The sequence below is a fragment of the Oncorhynchus mykiss genome, chromosome 4, assembly GCF_057628025.1.
Source record: "Oncorhynchus mykiss isolate SJ-2025 chromosome 4, ASM5762802v1, whole genome shotgun sequence".
NCBI lineage: Eukaryota > Metazoa > Chordata > Actinopteri > Salmoniformes > Salmonidae > Oncorhynchus > Oncorhynchus mykiss.
The window spans coordinates 74197979-74213775 of record NC_143025.1 but is presented as its reverse complement, the minus strand read 5'-3'; the positions used below and the strand labels follow the sequence as shown (position 1 = coordinate 74213775).

General features: G+C 42.2%; 1 protein-coding gene across 7 annotated transcripts in view; it reads right to left on the bottom strand.

Moving 5' to 3' along the window:
* The window catches only part of utrn (utrophin), a 329934-nt gene that overhangs the window by 57420 nt on the left and 256717 nt on the right, over positions 1–15797 (bottom strand). For all 7 annotated transcript variants that reach the window (XM_036975991.2, XM_090232999.1, XM_036975989.2 and 4 more), the window contains 4 exons: positions 3706–3767; positions 3127–3201; positions 1504–1705; positions 1327–1412 (listed from right to left, as the gene is read on the bottom strand). In XM_036975991.2, coding sequence (XP_036831886.2) covers positions 1327–1412; positions 1504–1705; positions 3127–3201; positions 3706–3767 — 425 coding nt within the window. The remainder of the gene's footprint in view (positions 1–1326; positions 1413–1503; positions 1706–3126; positions 3202–3705; positions 3768–15797) is intronic.

The window sequence follows — 15797 nt, the reverse complement described above, 5'->3', positions numbered from 1 at the left end:
CTCTCCTTAAGTAGAGTGGTAATGGCGATTCTATGATACCGTGCATGTGCGTGGGTGTGCATGCGAGTGTCTGCATGTGCACAAACCAGCCTTGATGTCAGCTTGCATTAAGTTAAGTAACTAGGGCTGTTCTTCGATACTCTACTCTATCCTGTGTGTGTGTGTGTGTGTGTGTGTGTGTGTGTGTGTGTGTGTGTGTGTGTGTGTGTGTGTGTGTGTGTGTGTGTGTGTGTGTGATTTTGACCAGGTCTTCATGTCTCCTTGAGGAGCGATGGCAGTTCTTCGATAGTGCACATCCCTAGAGTATAAGCCGGCCATACTTCTTCAACCATGAGCAGCAATGCGTATCAGCTTCATAAGCCTTCATAGCCACTACTAGGACATCGTTGTCATGAAACTCCAAAATCACGAGCCCCAGACTTTCTTAACATTTCTACTCCGACTCAAACGTCCTGCCCTACAATTATAAGTGATATGCATAATACACAAGGTATCGAATTGAGAGCCAAATCGCTATGTAGTTGGGTTCTATGTTGCGGTGGTGGACTGTGCTACTTGTGATTTAGTGAGTTGCTGTGGATGGGTGTCTGGGCCTGACACCAATGTGACTCTAAACGAGAGGGACTCGCCCAACCGTGCTTGATCTCTTTTTGAGACTAATAGAAATTGCCAGTGGAACGAATAGGCTCAGTGACAGACTCCACGTCACAGGAGGGGTAGAGAAGGAAACTATGGAGGGAGAGGACAGAGTGAGAGAGAGGAAAGGAAGAGAGGGAAGAGATAGAAGGGGAGAACAGAGAGAGATAGAGAGATCGAGGAGGAGAAAACGAGGACACAAAAGCAAGAGAGCAAATTGAGGACAGAATGCACGTTATCTGAAAGGACAAAGCATACTCCCCCAGCAGCCCTAGACACATCCCTAATCCCCCTGCAATGAAACTAAATAAATAAATAAATCAAATACAAAACAAGTGGGAGGTCTCTCATCCAATTAGATGGTCCATTCACTGGCGTCCTCTGACACGGTCCGATCGGTACCCTGGGTAAGTGAGCTGGGATTACAGCCTGGCAGAGGGCATTATGGGATACGCTGGCACGGACTACGCTACAACGCTCCCACTGGGGCTGTTCTCAATTCACCTCAGAGTGTGTGGGTGTGTGTCAAAGTGTGATTTAAGTCTATCAGAGCTTGATCAAGTTTTATTATTTTTTCACTTCAGTGTGTGTGTGTGTGTGTGTGTGTGTGTGTGTGTGTGTGTGTGTGTTTGAGTGTTTCTGTGAATGCTATGTGTGTGAAAGGATTTTTGTGGGATGGTTGGTACTTGCATTTGTATTTCTCCTCCAGATGGCCCTTGGAGAGCGAGAGCAATCCTATCTTCATGGACAGGACACGGATCTTCCCACTGCGTCCACTATAGAGGGAACACACACACAGTGGACATTTTTTTTAGGAGAGAAAATGACTTCTACAAGGTGTGTGTGTGTGTGTGTGTGTCCACGTACGTGTCGTATACATTGAGCAGCCAGTTGAGACACATATCGACACACAACGGAACATTGACCAGGTCCTTGTGCTGCTGCTCCAGCCCATCATAGATGGACGTCAGACAGTTAATCACTTCTGGCACTGTCAGCAGCTGGGCATTCTGGGTAAGCTTGTGCTGCTCGAAGGTGCTCTGGGCCACATTCAGATCCAACAGATCCACTGGAGGTTGGGAGGGAGGGAGGGAGGGAGTGGAAAGAGACTGTTAGACTTTTCAAAGTTGTTTACTGAGACCACTCAATGGCAACAAAGAACATTCTAAAATGATGAAGAGCAGTGGAAATTGCCACAGCAAATTACAGATGGTTGTAATGACAACATGGCCACAGACAGGATATGAGGTGTCTGTAGAGTAGACGGGGGTGTGACACCAGGGCAGCAGGCCAACCCATTTATGTTACAGATACTGGAGACACAACTCAGAGTTAACCTAATTAGCCGTTTAAGGGGAATCCTGCTGTGCGAGTGTGTAGGAGATACACACAGACATACATCTGACAGTGGGGGATCAAGAAGGAAAAACAAAACACGAACGGGAAGGAGTTTGAGGAAAATATACAGACTTGTTTCCTCTTTCTCTCTCCTCCCTCTCTCTCACTCTCCTTCCTCCCTCCCTCACTCTGTTCCAGGGCATTAAGCCAGAGTAATAACTAATAAATACAGATCTGTGTCTGTGCTTTGGACTTCAGGCTTTGACTTGTAATCTAATGGGTGAAATTGAATCTGAACGCCCTCAGTCCAAATCACTCAGACGTACTAGGAGCTCTCGTCTCATCATCACAAGATAATGCAATATAATATGACAAACCCAAAACGCCTGAATCATCTAAACTCATTAACACCCACACTAACGCATAAAACCACACACGCACACTCCCTACTCTCAGCACGACAAACCCACTCCACCCTCTACCCCAGAAGTACGACAGAAAGCAGACAGAGAAAGAAGAAAGTGAAGCAGTAAAGTTTGGAGCTCTCTAAATAACAGCATAAACTGGGTGGTTCAATCCCTGAATGCTGATTGGCTGACGGCCGTGGTATACCACAGGTATGACAAAACATTTGTTTTTACTGTTCCAATTACATTGGTAACCAGTTTATAATAGGAATAAGGCACCACGGGGGTTTATGGTATACAGCCAATATACCACGACTAAGGGCTGTATCCGGGCACTCCTCGTTACGCCGTGCGTAGTAACTTAGCCATGGTATATTGGCCATATACCACACCCCCCCCCCCAGAGTTATTGCTTAAATAACCCCTGGGTAATAATGACAGAGAGCCTGGCTCAGTCCCAGCAGCAAGGTACAGCAATACCCAGAGGAAGAGGTCACCATTTCTATCCACACACCGTCAGCAGCCAACAGGGAATAACTAACACAAAGATAGCTATGGCCAGCTGGTTATTGTGGAAGACAATTTATTCCCTTTTGGGATGAAACACACAGCGGCACAGATGGAATCTCAACTAAACAAAAGGATGTTACACATACAGGTACACACAAACTCAATCGCATACATGCATGTGTTTGTGTGTGTGTGTGTGTGTGTGTGTGTGTGTGTGTGGGGGGGGGACACTTACAGCACAATGCTTTCTGTAGCCTACGGATCTTCATGGCTGTTCTGTAAGCGGAAAATCTCACGTTGTTCAGGTCAGCTAAAAGGTGAGAGAGAAAGATAGAAAGAAAGAGAGAGAGGAAAGAGGGATGGAATCAATCATACAGAAAGGATAACAGTGGTCTGACATGAAATTATGATGTCAAACTGGAAACCTGTTGAAAAGACGTGCCGTAGTGTAATTTCTATATAGTCACAGGGAGGGCTGGAAATGGCTGGTAATTGGGTTATGTGAGACCTCTCTCAGAGGAGCTGAGTCCTATCTGTTGAGCGTTGGCCTTTAGGAACTGTTCCACAGCTTATTACTGATCCATCTGATCATTAAAGAACAGTCACACTGACCACCGCAACGGTGACCCATACATAAATATGGATGTTACAGTCAGTGTGTGTGTGTGTGTGTGTGTGTGTGTGTGTAAGCAAGACAGCAAGACACTGTGTGAAAGAGCACATGAGAGAAAGCTTTGCAGTTACAGCGTGGTGTTAAATTTGAGTGAAAGTGAATGTTCTGTGATTATATGACTGGTGTCTGTCTGTTTCATACCAAGAGACTGGTAGAGCTCTGTCATCTTTGGATGGTCCCAGCAGGTTGTCTGAGTCTGGTGGCTGGAAGACAACAGGGGATAACGATAAGGCTTTTGTAACACACACACGCACACACACACACACACACACACACACACAGGGCGGTTACCATATTGTACTATATACCGGTATTGATGCACGGCTCAGTTTGGGTTTTTACTTTACCTCCTATAAAGGTATTTGAATGTTTGGTTTGTTAAATGTGATTCGCAGTGTGTAACGTCCATTTGTATAGTTTACTCCGCTACCTGAGTCGTCCCTCTCTGCTCTCTCTCTCCACGCCGCTTCCACACAGACCTAGTCCCAGCCCTTCACTCAAGGAGCGCATTTGTTGTTGCTTGACCACGAGACACTTTCGTTCAGTCTGCATGGTCAATGCAGCACATGTTGATGACAACGATGTTGTTCTCAATTTCAATTCACAATCATTCTATAATTACAATATTAGTTTGTGTTTCTTACATCAGCAAACAGCTAGTTTGTATTTTCTTAGCAAGTTAAGCTAAATCGTGTTAGCCACTAATGCTAATCGCTAGCTAACTAGCTAATAAAAGTACTGAGTCAGAGCAAACGTAGCTGGCTAATACAGCCTGATACCAGTGCTGGTGGAGGCCTAAATCAGCATGTTGTTTGTGCAACAGTATCTTCTAAATCAAAGAGGAATAGGCAAAGATTTAATGTAGCCAAAGATTATAGGGTCCCATAGGAAACACGGAACATCACTAATAAACAATATATTTCCATGATTCCAAAAGTTCACCCAAGTGTTTTGATCTAAATCAGAATGGAGAAAGACCCATTGAAATAATTGTAAAAATATGTGTTGCCACCCCAAGGTCACGCACAACTCATAAAGCAAATGTAGAGCTTTTATTAATCAAAAACATGAAATAAATAAAAACAAATACTGCCATAAATTTTAAAATTCCATATGATATTTAGGCCATATCGCCCAGCCCTAACACGTACACACACACACACACGTACACACACACGTACACACACACACACACACACACACACAGAGAGAGACAGACAGATAATTTGCTCTGTCTTGTCGACTGGTTTTCTTATCGTCTCAATAATAGAAGCACATGTATACAAATCCAAAACGCGGATCTGATTGTGATTCCCAAAGCATACAAATCGTCTAGGAGGCCTTCAGGGTGATCCACAAGGACACACCCCTCATCTCTGCAGGCCTCCTCTCAGTACGGTACATAGCACACACAGCCAGGTCCCCTGGGGCTACGAGGGGGACATGTTGATGTCTTGTCTCCATCCTGTTTACATTTCAGCTTCTGAGAAACGCCGCAAGGTGCAGAGAGCACAGACAACACAGCCAAATCAACAAGAACCATGTTTGAAATAAAAACACACAAACAAATTTACTTGAATCTGATCAAGCAGAGCAGTGTTGATGACTCCAGAAGACAGAATTGATAAGTAGGTGTGGGGTTTTTGTCTGTCTGCTGCCCTTCTTCACCTGATCAGGGAACTAATTTATATTTGAATGATTCTCCGCTTCGGCGAAATATTCCTTCCTGTACCCACACTGATATCAAGGGAATTGTTGGGAATTGCTGTGTTGTGACGTCTATTCTGAATGCCAGTATCTCTGTGATTAGGTTGTCATAGCGAGACTGTCTCCACAGAGAGAGAGAGAGAGAGAGAGAGAGAGAGAGAGAGAGAGAGAGAGAGAGAGAGAGAGAGAGAGAGAGAGAGAGAGAGAGAGAGAGAGAGAGAGAGAGAGAGAGAGAGAGAGAGAGAGAGAGAGAGAGAGAGAGAGAGAGAGAGAGAGAGAGAGAGAGAGAGAAGACAGGCTATCCAGTGAAGTGAAGTGCTGACAGTAGAACACAGGGGAGACGAACTACAGAAGCCATCAGCAGGTGTTCATCCCTCATCATGCTCTGAAATGGCACACACTTTCATACCTTCCTTGCATTGCAAATATGACTAGAGCGCTCAGCTCGGGGTTTCTGTTTCAGCTGTGCTATTTGAGACAGGGGCCGATTCAATCATGGCCGGATGGATATTATTGTGTCCCAGTGAGGATTTGGACACCAAGCCGTCAGAAATGAATTCATATCTCCTCTTGTTCGACCAGCTTGAGGATTTAGCCGCGGTTGTGGCATAAGCTTGTACACACACACCCATGCACATACGTGCATGCACGCACGGACACACATCTGGAAGTGTGTTAATGACTTTCTATCAGTGCCAACAGCAGTCAGAGTAAACACAATAATGGTTGCCATTCAACTAAGTCTGTAGGAGGAACATCAAAGAGAAGCCAGCCTTAGCCCCAAAGATGAAACACAAGGAGTTGACTGTGATCTGGCAACCCGTGGAGTCTTTCCACTATGTATTCAGTGCAAAGCAGCAGAATGACAAACACAGCAGACAGGCTCAATCAAAAAAATGGATTACACTAGCTGTCTACTTCCACTGCTGGACCGGCAGCTTAGGCCTGTCATAATGAAGACAACCCACAGAGTTGGCAGGTGCTAAGCTTCCTCGATCATCCCTTCTTTCTCCCTCTGTTGTCCGTCCTCATTTATCCTCAGAAACTCCCAAGTTTAAGGTTATCTGTGGTAACCTTTGCAAGGACAGAGATGTGACGCATGTACACATGTGTTAAGGCTTGAAGATCACACAGACATTCATGTCCCAAAATGTGAAAGCGATGGTTTGGCACCAAGCTCAGGGTTATAGAATCTCTCTGATTTGAAGAACCACACAGAGATCAAAGTCCCTCTTTTTTTAACAAGGAGTTAAGGTTGACTGGTCGAAAGCTACATCCTGAGAGCTCCGCTTGGTAGTGCCATATAGAATTCTGCATTCATTCTCAAAGCCGGTTTGAGATTTAGGGTTTTTCATGTTGCCACCAATGGTTCCGAGTCCATTCTACCAATGGGTAGAATGCTTATTGGAAGTTAATTGTTGTGGAATACCTAGTGCAAAGATGGAGCTTAGAAGAGCTTTGGGTAAAGAGCTCAGACAGGAAGTCAGAGCAGCTCCACAGCCTGTCCTCAGCAGGGAGTTGAGTGAGTGATATACTGTAAAGAGTACAGTGAGCCTGGAGATGAATCCAGTTTGAGGATAAATAGATGCAGCGCTTGACATTTCTCCGTAAACATCATTATAAAACTGGTTGTTTGGATCACGGATGCTGGATGGACGAGCAGCGTTCCAAGCCGTGCTGTATTAGCTGTCACAAACACACCTATGCCTGCTAACAGTTCCATCTGAAAATGATCACTGCACCTCCATAAGAATATCATTTTCACGTTGCTCTCCGAATCATCTGTTTTATTTATCTCAACTCACACATTATTTCCCATTGCTTCTAGCCAAGCATTTAGTTTGGTATAGTGGGGGTTAATATAAGCCTAGCATTTAGTTTAATACAGCGGGGGTTAATATAAGCCTAGCATTTAGTTTAGTACAGTGGGGGTTAATATAAGCCTAGCATTTAGTTTAATACAGCGGGGGTTAATATAAGCCTAGCATTTAGTTTAATACAGCGGGGGTTAATATAAGCCTAGCATTTAGTTTAATACAGCGGGGGTTAATATAAGCCTAGCATTTAGTTTAATACAGCGGGGGTTAATTTAAGCCTAGCATTTAGTTTAATACAGCGGGGGTTAATATAAGCCTAGCATTTAGTTTAGTACAGTGGGGGTTAATATAAGCCTAGCATTTAGTTTAATACAGCGGGGGTTAATTTAAGCCTAGCATTTAGTTTAATACAGCGGGGGTTAATATAAGCCTAGCATTTAGTTTAATACAGCGGGGGTTAATATAAGCCTAGCATTTAGTTTAATACAGCGGGGGTTAATTTAAGCCTAGCATTTAGTTTAATACAGCGGGGGTTAATATAAGCCTAGCATTTAGTTTAATACAGCGGGGGTTAATTTAAGCCTAGCATTTAGTTTAATACAGCGGGAGTTAATATAAGCCTAGCATTTAGTTTAATACAGCGGGGGTTAATATAAGCCTAGCGTTTAGTTTAATACAGCGGGAGTTAATATAAGCCTAGCATTTAGTTTAATACAGCGGGGGTTAATATAAGCCTAGCGTTTAGTTTAATACAGCGGGGGTTAATTTAAGCCTAGCATTTAGTTTAATACAGCGGGAGTTAATATAAGCCTAGCATTTAGTTTAATACAGCGGGGGTTAATTTAAGCCTAGCGTTTAGTTTAATACAGTGGGGGTTAATATAAGCCTAGCGTTTAGTTTAGTACAGCGGGGGTTAATATAAGCCTAGCATTTAGTTTAATACAGCGGGGGTTAATATAAGCCTAGCGTTTAGTTTAATACAGCGGGGGTTAATTTAAGCCTAGCATTTAGTTTAATACAGCGGGAGTTAATATAAGCCTAGCATTTAGTTTAATACAGCGGGAGTTAATATAAGCCTAGCGTTTAGTTTAATACAGCGGGAGTTAATATAAGCCTAGCGTTTAGTTTAATACAGCGGGAGTTAATATAAGCCTCGCGTTTAGTTTAGTACTGTCTTTAGACATCAATAAGGTACAAGAGACAGTATTGGCCCTCCGCTATCGCATCGGGCCGAACGACGCCATTTGCCTGTGACTTTATTCATGATACAGCACTGACTCGTGTCTTATTGCTTAATTAAATGACATCTCTGAGTAAACATCATTAAAACGGGACTCTGGGATAGAATACTGCATAAAACCCAGGAAACTCTGCATTTTATGTAACTAATAAGCTACTCTGAAGTGCTGTTTATGAGAGCTTGTGGCCAAGCTATAGCAGAGCAGTAAATTACTACATTCTAATTCATATTAAATGATTAGAAATTCTAATTCCATCAGTGTGAATAGAATGACAGAGGGGACTCTGCTACTCTGCTTCTCCTTGGCTCCAGGATGCCTCGGATACAGGCAGCATAATTACAGCGTTTATAATCCTCTGCATAATGACCACTTCCCCTGGCATTTCCTGTTTGGCTTGGCTACTTCCTCCTCATCACAAACCAGATGATTACAGAAGATAAAGGATGCATAGTTTTTCACAGCTCTAGATTATCCCAGCAGGCCAGTGTAGCGATGTGTCGTATCTGAACATTATTGACAATAACCAACTTAGCTTTTCTCCCTAAAAAAAATGTTCTCTACCTCCAAGACATTGGGTCGTAAAAATGGCTCTCGACACCAAGGGGTGATACCATCTGACCTAGCAGGAAGTACTGCTTCCCTCTTAGCTCTTAGCCTCTTATCCATCGGGACCTCTCAAACTGGACCTCTCAAACTGGACCTCTCAAACTGGACCTCTCAAACTGGACCTCTCAAACTGGACCTCTCAAGATGGACCTCTCAAGATGGACCTCTCAAATTGGACCTCTCAAATTGGACCTCTGTCAAGGAGGAAGGAGAACCTCCATCTTCAGTAGGCCAACCACAGGGCATGGACCTTTGCGGCAGGTAGTCTAGTGGTTAAAGCGTTGGGCCAGTAACCGAAAGGTTGTTGGATTGAATCCCCGAGATGACACGGTATAATAAATCTGTCGTTCTGCCCCTGAACAAGGCAGTTAACCCAATATTTCCCCGGTAGGCCGTCATTGTAAATAACAATTTGTTCTTAACTGACATGCCTAGTTAAATAAAGGTTAAATAAAAACATTTAAAAATAATAATTTTAAGGCAATAACTGGTGAACTGATAAGTTAGGGGAAGTACCTTTTAGGGAACAGTACATGTAATCCAGTACATAAATTAGGACGACGAGCCCATGCACTAAACTGTCTCAGAAGGAGACTTCGCCATTAGAGAGCTAGTGTAGCATGAACGGTATATTTAAGATGACCTTCTTCAAGGAAAGAGAACACAATTAGAGCAAAGCCTCTGCAACTCAAGCAAGGAGCCAACAGAGAAGAACAAGCATTAGAACACCAACTCAGGACCAAAGGAGCAACCTGAAGGAACCACCCAACTCAACCAGAAAGGGGACACAGCCACCTTCTTCCCTTGTTCTCCTCCATGCGGCCTGAACAATCAAGCAGCCACAACAGTATCCAATCACAGATTGAGCATAACATCTTTTAATGTTCTGGATCTCCAGGTCTTCACTTGTTGTCTTTCATCCCATTTCATACTCTTTCAAATATTTTGATCAGTGTTATTAAATGTTGATTGTATAAATAACTTGTTTGTCTTGTTATTCTAAGGAAATAACTCCAATTCTCAAAGAATTCCTACCTTCATATGAATCAATGTATTACTATTATTCTAATTGCAGTCTTATATAGTTATATGAGTCAGGACTTACAATACCATTTTGTGCAATACTGGACTGGTGCCCCATTAATCATTTTATAGTAATAAGTGCACACACTAATCTACACCAGTGAAGACCACAAGCTACCTCTGTAGGGCAGATTATTTATTTGCTTTGCCATACAATATTTCCCATGCTAATACGGTGCAGGAGATTTAATATGACTCACAAATGTACATATACACATGTACGGTGCATTCGGAAAGTATTCAGACCCCTTGACTTTTCCCACATTTTTTTTACAGCCTTATTCTAAAATTGATTAAATTGTTTTTTCCCCCTCATCAATCTACACACAATACCCCATAATGACATCACAATACCCCATAATGACATCACAATTCCCCATAGTGACAAAGAAAAAAATGGTTTAGACATTTTAGCAAATCTATTAAAAATTAAAACTGAAATATCACATTTACTTATGTATTCAGACCCTTTACTCAGTACTTTGCTGAAGCTCCTTTGGGTATGACGCTACACGCTTGGTACACCTGTATTTGGGGAGTTTCTCCCATTCTTCTCTGCAGAGCTTCTCAAGCTCTGTCAGGTTGGATGGGGAGTGTCGCTGCACAGCTATTTTCAGGTCCCTCCAGAGATGTTCGACCGGGTTCAAGTCCGGGCTCTGGCTGGGCCACTCAAGGACATTCAGAGACTTGTCCTAAAGCCACTCATGCGTTGTCTTTGCAGTCTGCTTAGGGTCATTGTCCTTTTGGAAGGTGAACCTTTGCCCCAGTCAATCATGTGAAATCCATAGATTAGGGCCTAATGAATTTATTTAAATTGACTGATTTCCTTATTTGAATTGTAACTCTGTAAAATCATTGAAATTCTTGCATTTATATTTTAGTTAAATATATATATACATACAGTACCAGTCAAAAGTTTGGACACCTACTCATATACTTTAGATTTGAGATTTTTCAAAGTAGCTTCCCTTTGCCTTGATGACAGTTTTGCACACTCTTGGCATTCTCTCAACCAGCGACTTTGAAGATTATAAAATGTAAAACACTTTTTTGGTTACTACATGATTCACATGATTGGTGTTATTTCATAGTTTTGATGTCTTCACTATTATTCTACAAATGTAGAAAATAGTAAAAATAAAGAAAAACCTTTGAATGAGTAGGTGTGTCCAAGCTTTTGACTGGTACTGTATGCATATATATATATAATATATTATATATTAATAATATATTACCTGGATTCATGCATTTATTACTCATAAAATGTGGTCTGATCTTCATCTAATCTAGAGGCGAAAGAAACGCACACCCATTTAGGCGAGGTGCTGGCTAGCGGAGTACAACACTTGAAAAATGAAAGGAGAGACGCACACTCTAGGAGCTCAGATGCAATCATTTAATAACCTAATAAACAACGTTTCGACAGAAAAGCTGTCTTCTTCAGGGTATTATGACAAACACTGCGGGGTGACTAGTTGATATAGTGTCAAAGGACACACACAGGTGTCTGTAATCATGGCCGGGTGTGGCCTGATATCGTTGGTTAATTCTCAGATATAAAAATAACATATCAAAAACATGAAAGGATAGCGTACGATCATAGATACAATTTGGCTACATACGCCTACAAACATTTACAAAAGCAAAATCACAAGAATGACTTCAGATCAAAGTCTACGTTGAGACCGAAGGGAGCAAGGGTCTTTAAATAAAAAATCCAAGCAGCCTCTCGTTTTAACAATAAATTGTCGAGGTCACCCCCTCTCAAAGGGAGGGTGACAATATCGATGCCGATATAACGTAGAGACGAAAATGAGGGTAAGTTGAGTTTTTGCACCGATGCTACGATGCTCTGAGATTCGTACTTTTAATATTGCGCTTTGTTTTACTCACATCATTTTTACCACAAGGACAAGTTATAAGATAAATAACTGCCTTAGTGGCGCACGTGATGACACCTTTGATTAGGATCTGTTTCCCTGTTTGGGGGTGTTTGAAATATCTATATTTATAAGTGCCATTGCATTGAGCACAGCCATTACACTTGTAGGGTTGTACACTTTTCCATCCAGTAGGGGCGCAAATACGTTGTGCAGGGATATCTTGGGATGGTAAATCAGAGTGTACCAATTGATCTCTGAGATTTCTGCCCCGCGAGAATACGACCAAGGGAAGGTCCGAAAACACATTACCGATACTATCATCAGATTTTAGAACGAGCCAATGTTTGTGAACGATTCCCTTAATTTGTTCAGAGCAATTTGAATAAAGGGTAGTTAGAACGCAAGAATGCTTCTTTTTGCGAGACGGTCTTAGAAAAAGATCTCTCGGTTTGTTTTGAATTTTTATATCTGAGAATTAACCAATGATATCAGGCCACACCCGGCCATGATCACAGACACCTGTGTGTGTCCTTTGACACTATATCAACTAGTCAACCCGCAGTGTTTGTCATTATACCCTGAAGAAGACAGCTTGTCTGTCGAAACGTTGTTTATTAGGTTATTAAATGATCGCATCTGAGCTACTAGAGTGTGCGGCTCTCCTTTCATTTTTCAACTGATCTTCATCTAAGTCACAATAATAGACAAACACAATCTGACTAAACTAATAACACACAAACAGTTGTACGTTTCAAATTTTTATTGATGACATTGAATAATCATTGACAATGCAGGCTGGAAAACGTAAGTGAACCATTGAATTTAGTAACTTGTAGATCCTCCTTCAGCAGCAACAACATCCACCAAACGTTTCCTGTAGCTGCTTATAAGACTTGCACAACGTTGAGGAGGACATTTGATTGCACACCCCTCTTCAGGTCATGCCACAGCATCTCAATTGGGTTAAGGTCAGGACTCTGACTTGGCCATTCAAAAACACAAATATTCTTATTTTTCAGACATTCTTTAGTTGATTTACTTGTGTTCTTTGGGTCATTGTCTTGTTGCATCACCCACCTCTCTTAAGCTTGAGGTCAGGGACTGCTGCCCTGACATTCTCCTGTAAAATGTCTTGATACACTTTTGAATTCATTGTTCCCTCAATGATTGCAAGGTGTCCAGGCAATGAGGCAGCAAAGCAGCCACAAACCATGATGCCCCCTCCACCATGCTTCACAGTTGTGATGAGGTTTTGGTGTTGGTGTGCAGTGCCCTTTTTCCTCCACACATAGCGTTCAACTTTTAAGTTCAACTTTTGTCTCATCTGTCCACAGCACATTTTCCCAGAAGTGTTGTGGAACATCCAGGTGGTCTTGGGCAAACTTGAGACGTGCCGCAATGTTTTTTTTAGACAGCAGTGGTTTCCTTGGTGGTGTCCATCCATGAACACCATTGTTGTTCAGTGTTTTTCTGATAGTGGACACCTGAACAAAGACTATCGTTGTTTGTAGAGTTTTCTGGTATTTTGCTGTTACCCTTGGGTTCTTTCTCATCTCTTTCAGGATTGCCGTTTGTGCTCTTGGAGTGATCTTCGCAGGACGCCACCCCTCGGGAGAGTAGCAACAGTCCTGAATCTTCTTCATTTGTAGACATTTTGTCTCACCGTGGATGGATGAACACCAAGGTCATTAGCAATGCTTTTGTAACCTTTTCCCGCTTCATGCATCTCTATAATGCGTCTTCTAAGGTCCTGTGAAAGTTGTTGGGATCCAGGCATTCTTCACACTAACCAATCTTTCTGGAGAAGAACAGACTTGTCAGTAACCAGGCTTTGTGCAGCCTTTATTTAATCTTGATACTACCCATCCGGGAGCGTAATCATCACCTGAAACTAATTAGCATAACGCAGTGGACATAAATATCCCTAGAAAATATTCATATTCATGAAATTCACAAATGAAATATATTGAGACACAGCTTAGCCTTTTGTTAATCACACTGTCATCTCAGATTTCAAAATATGCTTTACAGCCAACGCTAGACAAGCATTTGTGTAAGTTTATAATAGCCTAGCATAGCATTATGCCTTGCTAGCAGCAAGCAACCTTGTCACGGAAATCAGAAAAGCAATCAAATTAAATCGTTTACCTTTGATGAACTTCAGATGTTTTCACTCACGAGACTCCCAGGTAGATAGCCAAAGTTCATTTTTTCCCAAAAGATAATTTTTGTAGGCGAAACAGCTCCGTTTGTTCTTCACGTTTGGCTGAGAAATCGCCCGGAAATTGAGGTCACCACAACGGCAATTTTTTTCTCCAAATTAGCTCCATAATATCGACAGAAACATGGCAAACGTTGTTTAGAATCCATCCTCAAGGTGTTTTTCTAATATCTATTCAATAATATATCCGTCGGGACAATTCCTTTTTCTCTAGGACCGATTGGAGTAATGGCTACCTCTGTACTTTAAGCGAGAATCTCTCTCGGAGCCACCATGTGACCACTTACGCAATGTGCCCCCATACGGCTATTCTTCAACAGAAATGCGTAAAACTACGTCACAATGCTGTAGACACCTTGGGGAATACGTAGAAAGCGTAAGCTCGTTGATGGTACATTCACAGCTGAATAGGGAGTCATTGGAACGCAGCGCTTTCAAAACCTGGGGCACTTCCGGATTGGATTTTTCTCAGGCTTTCGCTTGCAACATCAGTTCTGTTATACTCACAGACAATATCTTTACAGTTTTGGAAACGTTAGAGTGTTTTCTATCGAAAGCTGTCAATTATATGCATCTTTTCCTGACAAAATATCCCGTTTAAAACGGGAACGTTTTTTTTCTCCAAAAATGACAAGAGTTCCAAGAGGGCAGGGCACCTGTCCAACCCACACCTCCAATCTCATCTCCTTAATTGAAACACCTGATTCCAAATAGCTTTTGGAGAAGTCGTTAACGCAGAGGTGCACTTACTTTTTACAGCCTGCACTGTGAATGATTACTCAATGTCTTCAATAAAAATGTGAAAAATACAACTGTTTGTGTGTTATTAGTTTAGTCAGATTGTGTTTGTCTATTATTGTGACTGAGATGAAGATCAGACCACAGTAATCAATGCAGAAATCCAGGTGATTCCAAAAGGTCCAAACTTTTTCTTGCAACTGTATGAATATATATACAGTATATAAAAATGGGATGCAATGCAAATGTAAATGCCCCAAAACATCCAGGGCAGTCATCCCAAAAATTGGAACCAAGGGTATAGGCGGTGAGCCTCAGTTCATGGAAAGCTAGGCAAAACACTGAGCTATCCTCGGGGAAGTGACGCTTCATAAACTCCCAGAGACAGAGTCACAGAGACATGCAAGTCACAGCATCTTTCTCCTGAGGAGGACTATGTCTCTCAGGCAGGACATGTTCATGAATAATCATGAGCAGTCGATGAATGATGACATTTTAAAATATAAGGGATAGAAGCAGGGAAATATCTGCGACTCAGAGACACTTTTCCCGCCTCTCCGTGACAGTCCCTCTGCCAGACTAATCTCCAACCAGAGTGCCTGCAATCTCCACTTGATATATTCCTCTTCTCCTCCTCCCCTCAAAACTTGATCATGTTTTCTCTCCTCTTCTACTCTGCATTTGAAAAACGTTTCAACCCTTTGAATTGTAGCAACTTAATGAAAGTAATTCGATGAGTCAATGTGGATGCAAACACAACAAAGACATCCTGACAGGCACACACATTTTCACATGTTAGTCATTCAGCAGACACTCTTATCCAGAGTGACTTACAGTAGTGAGTGCATACATTTTCATACTGGTCCCCCGTAGGAATCGAACCCACAACGCTGGCATTGCAAGCCCCATGCTCTACCAACTGAGCCACAACTGAACC